This window comes from Crassostrea angulata, chromosome 10, assembly GCF_025612915.1.
Source record: "Crassostrea angulata isolate pt1a10 chromosome 10, ASM2561291v2, whole genome shotgun sequence".
NCBI classification, from domain to species: Eukaryota; Metazoa; Mollusca; class Bivalvia; order Ostreida; family Ostreidae; genus Magallana; species Magallana angulata.
Genome location: NC_069120.1, coordinates 20,978,179 through 20,995,925, shown reverse-complemented (window position 1 = coordinate 20,995,925; position 17,747 = coordinate 20,978,179). Strand labels below are relative to the sequence as shown.

The 17,747-nt window shown below is 33.6% G+C and overlaps 3 protein-coding genes across 5 annotated transcripts in view; 1 reads left to right on the top strand and 2 right to left on the bottom strand.

The window, feature by feature from the left end:
• Window positions 1-3,122, top strand: part of LOC128165290 (mRNA export factor-like) — a 105,227-nt gene extending 102,105 nt beyond the window's left edge. For all 3 annotated transcript variants that reach the window (XM_052829687.1, XM_052829686.1, XM_052829685.1), the window contains exons 8-11: window positions 179-286; window positions 528-710; window positions 1,246-1,440; window positions 2,789-3,122. In XM_052829687.1, the coding sequence (XP_052685647.1) occupies window positions 179-286; window positions 528-710; window positions 1,246-1,440; window positions 2,789-2,878 (576 nt within the window). In that variant the 3' untranslated portion in view covers window positions 2,879-3,122. The remainder of the gene's footprint in view (window positions 1-178; window positions 287-527; window positions 711-1,245; window positions 1,441-2,788) is intronic.
• Window positions 3,123-7,020: 3,898 nt separating this feature from the next.
• LOC128166902 (regucalcin-like) lies at window positions 7,021-10,817 on the bottom strand. Its single transcript, XM_052832356.1, has 5 exons — window positions 10,599-10,817; window positions 9,426-9,599; window positions 9,100-9,315; window positions 7,543-7,686; window positions 7,021-7,362 (listed from the first exon to the last, which is right to left on the bottom strand). The coding sequence occupies exons 1-5, from the start codon at window positions 10,753-10,755 to the stop codon at window positions 7,127-7,129; spliced, it is 927 nt and encodes a 308-aa protein (XP_052688316.1). The 5' UTR covers window positions 10,756-10,817; the 3' UTR covers window positions 7,021-7,126.
• Window positions 10,818-13,520: 2,703 nt separating this feature from the next.
• On the bottom strand, window positions 13,521-17,430 carry LOC128164456 (regucalcin-like). The gene is made up of 5 exons (XM_052828273.1): window positions 17,217-17,430; window positions 15,222-15,401; window positions 14,903-15,118; window positions 14,668-14,811; window positions 13,521-14,037 (listed from the first exon to the last, which is right to left on the bottom strand). The coding sequence occupies exons 1-5, from the start codon at window positions 17,371-17,373 to the stop codon at window positions 13,808-13,810; spliced, it is 927 nt and encodes a 308-aa protein (XP_052684233.1). The 5' UTR covers window positions 17,374-17,430; the 3' UTR covers window positions 13,521-13,807.
• Between the last annotated feature and the right edge of the window lie 317 nt (window positions 17,431-17,747).

Sequence of the window (17,747 nt, the reverse complement as noted above, 5' to 3'; positions counted from 1 at the left end):
TTTCCTTTATGACACACATGACTTTTTAATCTATGTCATTCATGGCTAGTGCATGTAATGTTTTTTCAAGTTTCTTGGAAGATTTCTTCTGGAAAAATTAATTTATTTGTTTATGTGCTGATTTACAAAATGTAGATGTTGATTTATTTGGGTTGTATTTATATGACGCATCTTTTAGAAATATCCAATGGCTGTTGTTGGTACTGCTGGGAGAGAATTGATCATATACCAGCTGGAGAATCGCCCACAGGAATTCACACGAATTGAGTCACCACTGAAATTTCAGGTACATTTAGATCTCATTGGTAATTCCATGAATTCTCTTTTTTTGGGAGGGCGGGGGGACACCGACCTGCAGATAATGCTTTAAGATTTAAAAAAAAATCAAATACGTCATCTTTTAAATCAAATCTATATTATGATCAAAGTATGTTAAGTGAGAAATTATAGCTGTGCTCAAATGATGTATAATTATATGAAATAGTCTATCCATACTGTAATAGTTTTGTGAAATTGCTTGGTTGCAGCATCGTGTTGTCAGCATATTTTTGGACAAGAAAAACAACGGAGCTCCCACTGGCTTTGCTTTGGGCAGTATCGAGGGCAGGGTAGCCATACACTACGTCAATCCCACCAATCCAAAGGACAACTTCACATTCAAATGTCACAGGTCCAATGGCACACCCAGTGGCGTGCAAGACATATATGCAGTTTGTATTTTTCTTTATTTTCATTCTGTATTTCACATAATTACATGTAAAACATTAAAACATTAAATACTATCAAAGTTTTCTGGTACATGTAGATAATAGTTGAAGTCATAGTGTGTCAGTGGATACAATATTTTGTATTGAATCTTGACTGTTTAGAATTTTGTTGTTACTTCAATTCAAAAAATCAAATGTTCATCGAAGTAAGAAACTTGGCACTGTTTTTAATTAGTTTGATCATACAGTATTGAACTGTAGCATACAAAGCGAAATAAACCTTGAGTCTCTGAATTCTACTAAATCCATGAAAATTGATACGCATGCCACATGTATGTTAGTGAAGTAGTAATATCATGATTTATGGTAATTTAACCCCCTCTTGGTAGTAAGTGGTTTTATGTCAACAGTGATATCCAGTATTTTTATTTGTAGAAACATAGAAAAACCTAGCTGCATATGAAAATTCATAAAGAGTACTAGGACTTTTGTGCAAGTGTAATGATTATGTGTTGCATAATACTGTGTGTTTTTGTAGGTAAATGACATTGCATTCCATCCTGTTCATGGTACTCTGGCCACCGTGGGTTCAGACTGCAAGTTCAGTTTCTGGGACAAAGATGCTCGAACCAAACTGAAGACCTCCGAGGCATTTGACCAGCCCTTGACATCCTGCTGTTTTAACCCCCAAGGAAACGTCTTTTGTTATGCCACTAGCTATGACTGGTCAAAGGTTAGTGTTATGAAAATAAACTTTGGCACATGTTTCTTTGCAAATGTGTTCTGAATATTTTATTTATCGTTGCTAAGTATGTAATAAATCCAGAGGTGCTCAAATGAAAGTTCACGAGACTTTCCTGAGATTTGTTCAGTTCCTGTGAAATTTCGAGCGGAAGTATAAGTGTTCGGATAATGTTCTCAAAATACGTAAGTTAAGTTGATTTATGTTAAAACATGAAAATCTATTAAAATATATGTTTTATTTCATCATCTAGCGGTTATTTAAACTAAACGATGATATTCAGAACAGAGTTATCGTTTGTGTGTAACCACTCTACACGTGGTTGAAAATACAAACGTTGGGTTTCTTAATAAAATCATAGCCATGTTTAATGCTTTTGGTTTGAAATACCATGCTTTTTAAAAAATAAATGCGTGTCTGTTTTGTATTAAAACTTCGTATATCGAGCGATTTCCAAGAAGATTTTGCATAAGATAGTATAGTCTTTCACTATTGATGCTATTACTAAGTCAGGCGCGGATCGAAAATTAATCCTTTGAGGGGGGGGGGGGTCGCTACTAAGCATGTTAACTGTTGCAACAGCAAAAAAAAACTATATTTTGTATTGTCACATTTATTTCTAGAACTCATTTTATCCACCAATTAATGAAGATAAAGTTTAAAATCAATAAACGTCTAGATTTTATATTTGACTAGAAGTACTTAGATTCTAGGAAATAGACTATAAACACGAGGAAGGATTTTTACTGCGAAACTGAAAGGGTCAAATAAAACCACGTGGTCTAAATTTAAATTACAATAACATTTGCAGGGGTGTCAATTTTGTGACATACTCTCTCTTTCTCTCTCAATTAAAAATAATAATCAACAACTTTATATATTTTGTATTTTAATCATTTGTTTGATAGCAGCTAGAATAGCGTGGTTAGTTTAAGCATCAGCACGTGACCTGTAGGTCATGAGTTTGACCCTAGCTGCAGAACTATAGCTCTACAGAGAGATTTGGTTTGATGGGCCATAGAACCACATGTTAAATGTTTATATGGCTCTAAAAAAGTGTGCTAGTTTTGGACTAACTAAATCATCCTTTAAACATTTTGCTACTGAAGTTATTTATTCTTTACGTGTCTCGAAAAGTGAGTTTCGTTAAATTCACTTGCAGAAATTTATATTTCAAAAATTAGCTACTCTCATCTATATAAATATTTCGGTGTCCCATACCACCTTCAGGTATCATTATCATACGAACTGCACATTTTTGACCTTAAGTAGGATCTAAAAATCAGAATCACCTTTATTGAAGTTCTTAGGAATTCATTAATATATTTCTTTTTTTCAGGGCCATGAAGGGTTTGATCCCAACAAAAAGCCCCACATTTTCTTGAGATCTTGCTTTGATGAGCTGAAACCAAGCATGAAAAAAACCTAGTGATGCACAGCATTTTCTACGTTGCATACCTTGTGTGCAGATCCATCCAAGTTCACGTTTATTGAACAGAGAAAACATTGTTGATCATAAACCACCAAATCATGTTGCGCCAGACATATGTTCATAACATCATGTACCTGAACATTTAAGCCTATTAGAAGCGATGTTATCACTTTACTACATGTACATTTAAATCCTGATTATTTTCAATTCAATGGTCATAAATTAAATGTATTCTGTATTGTTTCATTTTTGTTTATTCCACCTCTTTTTCTACATCTTATGTGCTGCGGGATAGCAAGAATAATAACAATGGTTGTTCTTTCAAACCTTTTGATAATTTCATGTTCAAGACGAAAGTATTTGTCTAATGCTTGTGCAAGATATTATTTGGAATTTATTGATTAAAAGAGTTTAAGTGAATTTATTTTTTCCATATTGTGTAAATGCCTTCTCTTTTAGAACATGCTCAATTACAGCCTTCTTCAGAAAACAAAAAATGAATTACTAGTACATAAAGAGACCCCCCCCCCCCCCAAAAAAAAAAACCACCAAAAGAGAAACTAGCACGTCAACTAAAACTACAATAGAAACTATGATAAGCTACCTATAAACAGTTTTGTGATACAATCTACCAACTTCCTGTTTATTTTTCACGTAATGTTGTGTCAGCTTTATAATTATTAATAGAATGCTGTTTTTTAAAACACCAAATCCATGTATATATTTTTTTTATCATGAATATCATTACCTTTATCATAGTGAATTTCTCTGGTAATACCACCGAAAAATGAAATAAAAGATATAGAGGCTTAGGCAACACGTCTTTGACGCCTGTTTCCCCCGTTTTGTAAAGAATCCGAGGTACATGTATAATTAAACAAAACCTGTTCCTGGATCGTTTCTTATAACTTTGCATTCGAAGGAACAAGCTACCGAGAGTTTATCTTTACTGTCTATAGTTATACCGCCAGGCAAATAGTAGTCATACAGTGGATAGGGCTTCTCTCTGGTAGTCTGCCAATTGTGACTGTGTGACAGAATTTATTGTTTTAAAATTTCCAATAATTTTTTACGCCTATTTATTTCAGTGATATGTTAATCCCTTTGGATATTTACGTATTGCTTCGGTAGATTTTCAGGCAATGAGGCAACGTATAGAATATGCTTTGTTTGTTGGTTGCCCAGACCATTTGAAATGCCAACATCTTTGACCATTGTGTTAACTGTCATTCAAATTCAGTCGATATTTTTGCCATATTTACAAAGTCAGCAACGGTAGAACATATCGTTCCCGTTATTTGTAGTGGCCAAGTTATCATAACGTAAGCATTCGTATTTTTTTAACCGATGTAAATGTTAACCTGCCCAGACCCTTCCGGGGGGGGGGGGTCACATTTGCCGTCATTTCATCGTCGGAAACCCACGGTTGATTACGCGTCGTTCCTCTCTAAGGAACGACGCGTAATCAACCGTGGGTTTCCGACGATGGTAGAATTGTTGCAATATGTACAGTTTGAAACATTCCTTAAATTGTTTAAGATCTCAGTAAGTATAATATTAAACTAACTTATATATACCCAAATCAATCAGAACATTTCCACTGAACGCAACTTAGTCATAAGAAAAACGCGAATCTATAGTATCGCAAGAACACCCATGAAATCAAAGAACGATAACTTACACTGCTTTATCACTGTTTCAATGAATAGTGCCTCCCCAGCAATAAACAATAACTTTATCATCAATACGTGAATGTTAAACTCCCCATAGTATCATTAAAAATGAGAATAAGATTTAATTTGTTGGTTTTTTGTACAGATTGGCAAAAAAGTATAGCAATCGCAAAAAATTGTTGCAAACAAATTATATCATTAACACAAACACTGAATACTAGCTCGTTTTCTTATCAGAACAATTTTCATTTAAGTTAAGCTATGCTTTTTTGCCAAAAACTAACTTTTCTGAAATAGTTAGCATTCTTTATCCCTTTTGAAATTCAAACACAAGAGTACCCAAATTGATCCAAGTCAACCACATTTTTGATATGCACAAACAGTGGTTAAGTGCCAATTATATTGCATTTACTTATTTTCTCAAAACTGTATAAATGGTACAAGAGGTGCAAGTTATATAGACATACTGTATAAATACATGTTTAAACAAATTGTTTTCAAGTTTTGTAATTCAAAGTTGAATACGAACTCTGTATTTCTTTTTCTTTTAAACCGACGGTATATTCATGAATTACATGCATGAGATTGCTTTTTCTCCACAAACATTCTGATCTTCTTTTGATCTTGTAACCTGTTTGTACATCAGAAAAACAATCATCCTTGAAACCTGAAAGTTGTTCAACGAAAGATGGAAGACTTAGTTCGTTATCGAACAATATCAAAAAATAGCGACAAACATATAAAATCCTGTCTGGGACAAAATGATTACGGAGAAACCAATTATAAAGATCGTAACAAGTCTCGTTAATTCCTTGATTTGAAAATCTTTCGTAATTGGCATTTTGTGGTATTTTTGATTGCAAACTTTATTCTTTACTTTTGGTATGACGTCCCTTATGTTTTTACAGTTGATAGAGTTCAAGAGATTGAAGGTTCCAAGTCTCAGGGTGCATTTGTAGTGTCAATTATAGGAATAGTCCACACAATTGGCAATGTTGTATTTGGCTTCTTAGGTGATTGTAAAAGAGTCAACCGTTCTATTTTGTATAGTGTTTCAATGTGGCTTACTGGCCTTGGTCTCGTGTTGGTTCCGCTGTCCAGGAATTCGATGTCATTCGCAGTATTGGATGGAATATATGGTTTCTTTACGGCAGCTTCTGAGGCTTTGTCCTGTATAATAGTGGATGATATTTTAGGTACATCGTCATTGTCAGATGGGTATGGAATTTTGATGCTCATTCAAGGAATATCAAATTTGGGCGGACCACCACTTGCAGGTACTGGTACGCACACACAAACACACATTTTGTTTTTCTTGCGCAAAAAATAATTGTTTTACAGTTCGAATTAGTAATTTGCTATCTTTCAGGCTGGCTGTTTGATATCTCTGGTTCCTATAACAACACATTTTTGGCTGCTGGAGGGTCCATTGTGTTTCTTGGAATGTTGTTCGCGATTGTTCCCATCCATTCTCGGTTATACAAACAGAACACTTGTAAAATAAATTGACGTGTTCTTAATACATGTATATATGAAATGGTTGTTAAAAATATGCAACCAGATGGGATCTTAAGGTGGAATAACACATCGTCATAAAATGGCTCACCTCTGATCGAAACGACATTTTGTTTTATTAAAAGGATTTTATCGACGGCAACATATAACTTACTTCATAGCCGAGTGGATAAAGTGTCGGGCTTGTTTTTAACAAGTTTTTATTGTAAACTGTCAAACTATATATAATGCTGTGATAATTATGATGATTGTTGATGTGTAATTTGTATGATTGATCAATAAAAGATTAAAAAAAAAAAAAAAAAAAGTGTCGGGCTTTTTTAGATATTCACTTTTTTATCCTCAATTTGCAAATGTTTCGCTTATTTGACATATGTATAGTTTATTTAGCATTATACCTTTCATAATCAAATAATTTACAATTAATTTGAGTTACTTTTTCCAGGTTTGTTATTCCACCTTAAGAAGTACATTTCATAAGCTTTTCAGTTTTTTGTAATTTTAACATTTACTGTTTAATTATTCTTTAAAGCTTAACATCATCCATCGATAGGCACCGTTACACAAGCATAAACTAAGTCTTGTAACCCCCCCCCCCCCCCCCCCCCATCGATTTTATTACACTACACCCGACTGCACACCTAAAACTCGTGACCGACGTGTAGTATTTCTTTTGTGGTTAGATATTTTGTAGGTAGGAATAGCGGGATAGCGATGGAACCGTGTTGAATGAAATTAAATCTTTAAAATAGGGGCGAAATTACGCGCTTGTAGCGTAAAGTTTATTTTGTACAGTCGATTTTTTTCCAAAAGAAATACTCTGTAAATAGTTGTGTCAAAATCTTTAAATAAAAAGAACATTTCTGTTTAAATTTTAAATCATTTAACAAGTGGATTTACTACATTAAAACACGATCAATCACAACAACAAAAATGGAAAAAATAAACAGATTTTCATTTCTTTGTTTAATTTTCAAAGAAGAACAGTTAGAATAACTAAAAAAGCGATTTGATTGTCCCCGTTGTTTCATCTTATTGGTTTATTTTAATTAAAAATCTATAGATAATCAACTTTCCCTTCGTAAATGTGTGCATTTCGACCTTTCACTCCCAGGCCTGTAACTCGAAACAAAGACCCGGAGAGTGGATATTTCTCAAATTCTTCTGATGAAATTGCCTCGTCAGTTCCATAAGCTGAAGTGGTGACGTAAAGTTCATCTAGCCCCTTCCCGCCAAAACAACAGGAAGTGACCCTCAGAACAGACGGGATGTCAATGCACTGAAGTCGTTGTCCTATAAATTAACAAAAAATATGTTGATCATGAGAATACAAACAGAAATTTATAGATGCCGCTTTCTTTTTTTTTCTTTTATAGATAAATTGGTCTAAATTGATGTAGGTTTTGATCTGAAATTACTAGTAGTTGAAACCACAAGGGTATGAAGGAAATAATTGAGCATTGTTTTAAATACCCGTTTCTGGATCGTATCTAGCGACTTTTCCAGCCAAGAAACAAGCTACCCAGAGTTTGTCCTCAGCGTCCATTGTCATACCGTCAGGATAACCATAATCTTCCACGGATTTACCCTCCATGTCAACAGCCACTCTCTGGTTGGCTGTTAGAATTAACCAAATACATGTGACAAATTTACATACTTTCAAGGTTGTTCATGCAACATGATTATGTCCAGATATGTTTTAAAAATGTTTGAAGACGTACATGTAAATGTATATGGGGAACTATACAGAAAAATATTTTTTTTGTTTTCAATTACCATGAACATTTTATAAATTATAAGACCAAGAAACGAAATACAAGATCAAAATTATCGATCAAAACACAACGACAACAACTACTTTATACACGATAAGTGTTCCTTAGTGAAATCAAAAAGTATTAATAAAAAAACCCAACGAGGACAGGTTTCGCTCAATACAAAGACAGACTTAAACAACATATACACTGACGCGAAATCCAAAGAAACGTACTTGCGCAAACAGTTATCGGGTGGGGCTCTTCTGATTAATTTTTTGGGGTTGATTTTAATCAACTCTCCTTGGCAAACCGGAAGTTACACGGTGTTTGGACCTAAGCATAAATCATCACTGCTGACAACACTTAAATTAGTTCTTGAAAATAATCGATGAATTCGATATAATGTATTTTGAACCATTGTTTTTCAAGGAAACTTACATGTGTCTATAAATACCTTGAAAAAAGTCAGAATTTCTATATTACGGACATTTTAAATATATTTTTAGTCTTATATTATTATGCCAGAGTTCAATAAAGTCTCGTTCAATCAGACGCTTTGCTGTCTCCGTAAGCTTCCGATAAGCAGAAAGTCTCTCTTGCCGAGGGTCTGGTTGGACGAGACTAGAGTTCAGTATTGCTTGGATCCATACAATTTCTCATAAACTGATTCGATTTGATTACTGATACGTATGTTGATTGAATTAATACTATATCTTTAAATATTACACAACATGATTCATATCTTGACATATGTTGTTTTCTCAAAATTCTTGTCGGAAAAGTCCGCGAGTTCATAATATAAAAAATGTGCGTAATTCAAATGCATATATGAAAAGAACTACTTGCCATTCAAAATAACGTATCTTTGATTTAAAATGAAAAAAATCGATAAACTCAACTACCGTCAGTACTTCAGTACTTTGGTTGGTTTTCAAAACACTTGTTTAATCTCATGAAATGAACAACTTTGTTTAGGGCTTAACGGTCAGATCTTATGGAAAGGAAAATTTGTTGTCTAGGTTTGATACAAAATTTCTGATTTTAATTTCATCCTTATTTGGATTTGAAAACTGATTGCTGTACATTCAGGGTAAATCAAACTGCAAGAAGTTTAGTTGGTTGTGTTTTGATAAAAAAGTTAAGTTTATGCATATTCGTTTTGCAAAAGTTTTCGTTGATCATTCAATTAGCCATTTCATTAGGTGTTTATGGTAATGAAATTAAGACAAGCACTTTTGGTTATCTTTGCTATTTCACCTCACCATAAACGTACATATATTTCCCGTGGATGTGTCAAAATCGTAACGATAGACTTTGCGTGGTATTGAGTCGATGTGAAACATAAATTTCTCGTCTGATGACCACGCAAGACCGTTAGAAATACCGATATCTCTGGCCATTGCATGTAAACTGCCATCCAAATCTAATCGATATAAGCTTCCAATTCTAGGCATATTTTCAAGATCAGAAGCAATCGGACCGACCGTTCCTGAAAATTAAAAATAAATAATGAAATAATTCTATATACGACTTCAGTTACATTCGTGTGTATTATCTACTTTATGAATCAAAATACGTGTAAATATAACTGTAGCATACCTGCCCAGACCCTCCCCTGGGGATCACATTTACCGTCATTGAACTGTAGTTTTTGATCCGACTCTTGAAGTTTGATCACTTTTTTGGTGTCCCAGTCAAGATGAACTAGACAACATCCCACCGCAGCAATGAACCCTCCTCTTCTGGCAGGAACCACAAATGTTACTATGTCTTCTGAAAAAGTCAGTTAGTATGCATATAGTTAAACTGAAGACGTTATACTTTCCAATCCATCTAATCAATCCTCCCAAGCATTGTTTATTTACCCATTACCTTTCATTTATTAATTAGCCTGATTAAAAAAAAATCGTGCTTACATTCAATCAATTTATTACAAGCATTGTCACTGTCTATGTTTTAGTTCATGTGAGGTTTCTGTTACAAATATATTTTAATTTTTTAATTTTAAATAAAATCTTAAATGATTTTTTTTCAATTTTTCGAGTCATTAGAAAGCGTGTCTACCTTCTGCTCTCATTCTTGCTATATCGGGGAGGTTTATCGAAAATGGATGTAGAATTTTTATAATTTTGCAATAATTACTTATCAGGTAGAGTCGAATTATAGCATACGGACATCATTTCACACGTGTTTAAATAGCAAATGTGTTAGCATATACTCTTGTGCAGGCATTTCATAGTTTACTGACACATGTCTTCATTTATTAGTTAAGCTTATAAGGCTAATGAAAAACGGATACACGAAAAACTAATTAAAAGTTAAAGATACTTAATAGTATTGTATGCATAATGAAACGATCAAAACGATACACAAAAGGAAGATTTCATACACGATAGAAAAGAAGTGTCGACTTAAATGCGATTGGCTGCATCGACAACACCCTCTCAAACATTGTGATTCAAAACTGTTTAAAGTGTAGTTGTTGTTCTTATAGTTTCTTAAATAGTGTTAGTTTACTGCTAGGTTTTGTTTTCCTCGTTTTTACCCATGTCATTTATATCTTTTGTCACGAAGAAGGGATTTGTTGTCCATAAAATTTGAGAAAATCAATTGTTCGTGAAGCTAGCGTTTATATTTATATATATTCCCAAAACCATTTCAGCTTTCATGCTTATGAAAGCAAACCCTATTCTTGTACTTTTCTCGCCAGTTACCAAATTTACATCTTGAAATTCTTGAATTTCTTAAAGAAATAATTAAATGTTTAGTTACCCGTATAAAAACCTTCGTCCGTTTTTGTTCCAGGTTGATATCTGTGAATAGTTTTTTCTACTGCATCTACGTACAAAAGCGTATTGGTGGCGTCATCCCAATGGGGGCCTTCTCCACATGATTTTGCTGCATTTTTGACAACACACTCGACAGCCATGTTGAATCTTTTGTCAAATACAAATGTTTACTTTAGACCTAACGGAAGCATTTAGCAAGGAAGAGATTCAACCTACTTATCAGTTGCATGATAACGTGAAAGAGCCGGACTGATATATCTTTTTAAATCAATTACGTAATATCAATTATATAATATCAATAAGAAAGGGAGGAAACTTGTCTACTTTATCATAATGGAAACCTTTTTTAAATGATTCTTTTAAAATTGAAATTGACACCCGAGAAAACTATTGTCTACCGACGCGAAGCGGAGGTTGACAATGGTTTTCGAGGGGTGTCAATTTCAACTCTTACCCTCCTAAATAGGCACTATTCATTTTATTATACTGAATGTCTTAGTTTTAAAGAAAACTTTACTACTTTTATATATGAATGACGTGAATTTTTTTTGGCGAACCGAACGCGCATAGTTTACGCGCATGTAACAATTTGTTTTGTTACCCGTTGCTAAGTCTATTGCTAACGCTGAGGGTAATAGAACGGATTATCAATTGCGTCTAAACCATCAGATTTCAGTATTTAACATGAAAGTATAATAATGAATGTTGATACATGCATATGAAAAATTATCCTACGTTGTCGTCGTGAATCGGGAGCATATAAGAAGGTATAATTAAATGAATCATGAGGACGATATTTATTTCTTTGAATAGTTAGAAATAAATTTTATAATGAACCATTTTAAAATCAAATCTCGGACAATAATAATTTCAAATATATCATAATTGTGGTAGAGTGGTTTTATAAATTTGTTTGTTTGTTTATTTTAAAATAAATGAATATCAAATGCAACTATTTATTTTGGCTTTCTACAATTCGGGTATTTGAATATCCGCGATGTTATGAATATCCGTTTATATGATCATTAAAAGAATACAACAACATTTGGTTTTACATTTTACTTATAAACAATTTATATCCTAAGGAAATTATGTAAATTGGTCATTGGTCAGTTGTGTTTCTACATCTTGGCTTTTCATTGGTAAGAGATTTCCCGCGGTATGTTGGTCTTTGTGTTATGTTTTGGCGGGTATATATTCATATATTCAAGAGGGACGGTCGACAATATGGTCTCTTGAACATTTCCTTTTTATATAGATAATTCATCAAATTGCCTGATGACAGTTTGACGATACTGAGTAGTACGTAGACAATATCGACTGTTGACTTTAATTTCTTTTTTTCTGATAACTTTTAACTATTTTATATAATTTTCAAGTGTAATAAACTGAGTTTGAATATGTTAAAAAAAATAAATCAAGAAATTTTGTTTTTGAATTAAATTCATTCAATATCACAGAAGTGTATATTATCAAGTTCGTATATTATTTTAAATAGGTTTACATTGTATATGCCTGCTTGTAATAAATGGTCCATACCAAGTGTACAAACCCTGATCCATAACCAGGTACATATGTAAATATAAATATATATTCATATCATTTTTAGGAAAGATATGCATTTCCGCATATTCTGCAGTTGATGGCATTTTCAATAAAACACTTTTCTTGACATCTTACATATGTAGTGTAGGCAGATTTAAAATTTACAATATCTAATTATTAATCAAGTTACGCTTGTTCTTGTGCTCAGGTGGATTGCGTTGGTGAACACTTTCTTTACTTTTCTATTGGCCGTTGTTCCCATTGGCTAGTATTATCGAATCAGATCATTTCTATTATTATAAAACCCGGTAACTTTTGATTTTGTTTTACTGTGGGTCCGGCAATTTTGTACACCAACACCCCGCACAAGGTATTTTTTGTATTGATTTATATACCATAACTTTTCTTAGTGTCTACATAAAGTAAACTAAGATTATAATAAAGTTTAAAGGTTTATTTAAACCGTAACCAATTACTGTGTATAAATTGTATATATATTTACATGTGTTTATATTTATTTACAGAATCACCTTTTTGTACATATAAAACATTCTGAACAAAGAACCTTGTCTTTATGATTTACTCAGCCACAGTAGATTATTATTTTACAGTATTATAATGTATATAGACATCACTACTGAAATAAAAATAGTTAAAGGCATTCGTGTCGTGTATTTATCGCAGAACCAATGACGTTACGTTTCTGGTTTTTTTTTAATCTAAAGTTTAAAAATTTTCAAGGTTATAATTGTTAACTAAATGTGGTTTCCAGTGAATATTTAATTAACTACATGGTTTCTGGCACAGCCTTTCAGGCTTTATCAAAGTGTATGCTATTTTAGGTTTATCGAAATTGTTTAATATTGAAAATTAGCCTTTTGAAATTTCTGTCTGATATGTAACAATTCAAATTGTCAATATGCTTGTTTCAGGATAATTGTTTTTTTCAGATTCGTATATCAACACATTTTTATCTGCAGGATGGTCTATTTTGTGTATCTGTTCACGGTTGTACAAACACATACTTCGTTCTCTTGTAATAAAACAAACGGGAAAGTTACAGTTCTCGTTCAAAAAACATCATTTAAAAAAAAGATATATCTACATATAATTACAATATTTGAATTATTTGCTCTTGCAACATGCTTTTTTTCTGCATGATTATTACTATATTAAACTTATGAATATAAAATTATTTAGATATTCTACTTTTTAATATTTTTCAAGCAGATTTGAATTTGAGATAGATGAAAAATGCGATATACCGCATATAATCCTTTCAACCCGAATACCCTAAGTGGATATCAAGCGGCAGTGACTTTCGAGGCTGGTTAATATAACCATTTCAAGAACACTTGAAAACAGTATGGACAACGTTTACTTTCGAAACATTTTGTCATTATACATGTATAAATCTTTGGATACAATTTTTGATATTCAAAACATTTCTGAATATTGTATCTGATTATGTTAAACAAAACTGAAACCATAAACTTGGTTAATTACATGTACTGTATATTCTTTATAATGAAAAATTAAAAAGTTGCAATTTCTACAGAGTTATATTCCAAAATGTTATTACATTGCAATTGTTGTATTTCTCCTTCTGATTAATATTTCCACTAAAAATATGTAAAAACTTGTGCTTTATTTGTTAAGGGCTTTAATTTCTCCCTCGTAAACATGCGCCTTTCGTCCTTTCACTCCTAGCTGAGTTACTCGAAAAACGGACCCAGACAACGGATATTTCTCGAATTCTTCTGGCGGAACTTCATGCGCCGAACAGGTGACATAAAGTTCGTCTAAATTCTTCCCTCCAAAGCAGCAAGAGGTGATTCTTGAAGCAGAAGGAATGTAAATGCTTTGCAGTTGGTGTCCTATAAAATAATTTTTAAAAAATTCTTCATAAAAAAAGAAACAGAAATCTCAATTTTGTTTTTTACGTAATCTCTAATAATCGAACACCAGAGCCGTAAAACATAGACGGACTCTCTTTTTGATCTCAGTCTCACTTTTCTACAATATTTATTCCTTTGGTAATACTGATATTAAAAGTGAGGTTGTCTAACTGTTATGGCCCCCAGCATAATCTTCTTAATAATTTTTCTCTTGATAATGGTTGCCAATAAGACCAAGTTGGTTTCTTAGGTTGCAATGTTAACTCAATTTGAGGGTAGAAATTAAGGTCCAATAAAATTAAATTTGAATTGTTTTCATAATTGCATGAATTTCTTAAGTTCTGTCATTCCAAAATTTGCAAATTTTGAATGAGTGGGTCAATTCATATGTCAGATTTTGGTGTGTTGTAATGACTATTGCTTGATTTAATAACTTTTACATTAAATGCATTCATAAGGTAGAACTCACCTAGGATAGATAATAGGATATGAATCAGAACAGCACTATTCTGATCTGCTTGTAAAGGTCTTTTTACCTTCTGTGACGGTGACATAAACATTTTAAAAATTTCAATTCACATTATCAAATATAACTAAATCACAGTATACCCGTTTCTGGATCGTATCTGATGACTTTGCTGGCGGAGAAACAAGCTACCCAAAGTTTGCCTTCCGTGTCAATTGTCATACCGTCAGGAAAACCGTAGTCATTTATTGGCTTCCCCGCACTGTCTACAATCACTTTCTTGTTGGCTATTTACAGAAATAAAAAAAATGCAACAGGTTTTACAATATCGATGGTAATTATCATTAACAATAATCGTGTCAATTATAAGATACATACATATATTTCCTGTAGATTTCTCAAAATCATAGCGGTAGATTTGACGCGGTGTTGAGTCGATATAAAACATGAACTTATCATCTGCTGTCCACGCAAGACCATTAGACACACCAACATCTTTGACCATGGTATGTAAGCTGCCATCCAAATCCAGACGGTATAAGCTTCCAATCTTTGGCATATTTACAACGTCTGGTTCAACAGGGCCCATAGTTCCTGCATTTAATATTTAGTACCATTGCAATTACCATGCATACACTATTCATTTTTATTTTCAATGTGAACTTAGCACACATATTTCTGACAACATAATTTTTACCTGCCCAGACCCTTCCCTGGGGATCACATTTGCCGTCATTGAAGCGTGTCTGCAGTCCATGGTCCACCTCGTGGAGTTTGGTCACTTTCTTGGAGTCCCCGTCCACGTGGACCAGACAACGTCCTACTCCAGCGATCAGTCCCCCTTTTCTGGCAGGAACTACGAAGCCTACTGTATCATCTGAAAAATGAAAATTTTAAATTCCATAAACAGAGGTCTCGTAAAACTTACCATTTGGGGGATACAATAATTTTCTCAAAGATGTCAGGATAGTTTTCAGACTTGAAAACGGTCTAACAGAAAAATGGAATAGGTAGATTCCGACCCCCTTCACACTTTTCCATCCGCTGGATTTCCTTTGATAGGACTTAAAAAGACCTCTTAACATTTCAAAGAACTTTGCTTTAGAGGTCTCACCTGTGTGGACGTACATACATCTTGCCTCGCAATGTTACTCGGTCGCGCTGAAATTATCACATTTCACGCACTGTTCCAAGCCAGGAGAATACTAACATCAAATAAATTAGTCAATGCATTATTTACAAACAGAAAATGCACATCGAATAAAAAAAATTGCATAAAACCCCCAAAACACGAAAGAAATACTACACGTCGGCCATGAGCTTCGGGTGTGCAATCGGATGTAACAGAATTGAGGGGTTTATATACCAGGTACCTGTGTGATGGTGCCTAATTACGAGTGGTGCTCAGCTTTAATTGGCTTATTTTAGAAAATACAGGGAAACATAGGTATATTGAACATGGGATATCTCGAATACCACGCTTCTGTCGAAGTCAGCCACCAGTTCCAGTATATATATATATATATATATATATATATATATATATATATATATATATATATATATATATATATATATATATATATATATATATATATATATATATATATATATATATAATTCCTGGTAATCTCAAACATATATTACCTGGGTTATCTCGAAGAGAAGTCAATTTCACGGTCTGCTAATCACATCCGTATGTCTTTTCCCCCTTTCCCCCCTTATTCCCCCCCGTTGCAATTTATACCTATTTTAAGAATGATGGTCGATATCCTCCATGCTTAGCCAGTGCAGCTATCTTTGACACGGTAATTGCTACGCAGTTTAGGTAGGTACTCCAGTGATTGATAAGACAAACAAGTTCACAGCTCCCAAAAGTAAGCACCCCTAACATTACCGATAATATGATTAATGATGCACGCTACTCATACAACAAACAAGTTCACTGCCACCCAAATACCAAATAAGCGCAGCGTAAATTATCATTATCATATCACAAGCCGTATAACTGATATCGATGCATGATAAAAAGAACTTCTACTAAACGAATAATATACCGAAAATTAATTAAATAGCACATACTAAATTATCAACACGCGGATTTAAATCTAATGAATTTTATTCTTGATTTGAACATTTAAATCTAATGAATTTTATTTTTGATATGAACAAAAACCAAACAATGAAGAAATTTGTCTCCCGCTATAAAAGAAGGTACAGAATTCTGTACATCAGTCAACAACGTGTCTCAGACAAGCTCCGTACTCCCGGACTAACGCGCAAGCTAAAGTCCCACACCACAGAAACAAAGTTACAAGCCATTGCCGATGAAAAAAGAAGCGTAGAAAGTAAAGCTATCGCCAAGAAATACGAGATCCCCCCCAACACCCTGTCAACGTGGATAAAGAATGCCCAAAAGATCAAAGACGCCTATGAGCGAGCATCTTCGGATCCCAGAGGAAGAAAATGTGGACTAATGACGCTCTATCTTTTATTGTCTAATAAAGTACCTGTACATATAGTTCAGGAGTTGGGTTCACTCTACTTGAACCATGAATATATGTTATGCGAATAGAATGAACATTGCTTTCTGACTTCTCAGCAAATTATGAAACGCGAAATGCCCGCAAATCGCTTGCATTGAGTAAAAAGATCGTAAATCATATAATGAAAAAGCAGTAAAATTGCATACCTAGCTGAATAGTACTGTTCTCTTTACTCTCTGGGCAATATCTGCGGATGGCGTTTTCTTGAATGTCCACATACAGAAGGGTATTGGTAACATCATCCCAATGGGGACCTTCTCCAACTGATTTTGCCGCATTTTTGATCACACATTCGACAGCCATTTTAAAATCTTTCGTCCAAGGTTTTAAAACTAAGCTTCAAATTTATTTGCTTATCTGACGAAATATGTGTGTCAAGCTCTAATCTAACAAGATATAGCACCCCAACATTGATATGTAGTTGAACAAAGAGTTTTTTATTAACATGATCCCTGGGCACGGATTGAAAATAAACACCTTCTGCATCTGTTTTGCTGCATGTTTGACCACACATTCAACAGCCATGAGGAATCTTTTGTCAAAGAAAAGCGTCTACTCTTTTCAGACCTGCCATGCAATACAGATACTTACAGGCATAACAGTTGCACACAAATCTGCAAGGCCTGCACTGATATATCTTTCAAATTTGATATGGTGCATATAGGCACACATCAATG

What these genes read in the sequence shown, in the direction of transcription:
- LOC128164456 (XM_052828273.1), bottom strand. Translation starts at nt 17,373, where the DNA reads ATGGCTGTCGAATGTGTGATCAAAAATGCGGCAAAATCAGTTGGAGAA. An exon ending in GAACAGTACTATTCAGCTAG is followed by an intron (nt 15,402 to 17,216) that starts GTATGCAATTTT and finishes TTCATTTTTCAG; the next exon opens with ATGATACAGTAGGCTTCGTA. An exon ending in GAAATCTACAGGAAATATAT is followed by an intron (nt 14,812 to 14,902) that starts GTATGTATCTTA and finishes TTCTGTAAATAG; the next exon opens with CCAACAAGAAAGTGATTGTA.
- LOC128166902 (XM_052832356.1), bottom strand. Translation starts at nt 10,755, where the DNA reads ATGGCTGTCGAGTGTGTTGTCAAAAATGCAGCAAAATCATGTGGAGAA. An exon ending in CCAGGGGAGGGTCTGGGCAG is followed by an intron (nt 9,316 to 9,425) that starts GTATGCTACAGT and finishes TTTAATTTTCAG; the next exon opens with GAACGGTCGGTCCGATTGCT. An exon ending in TAGATACGATCCAGAAACGG is followed by an intron (nt 7,363 to 7,542) that starts GTATTTAAAACA and finishes GTTAATTTATAG; the next exon opens with GACAACGACTTCAGTGCATT.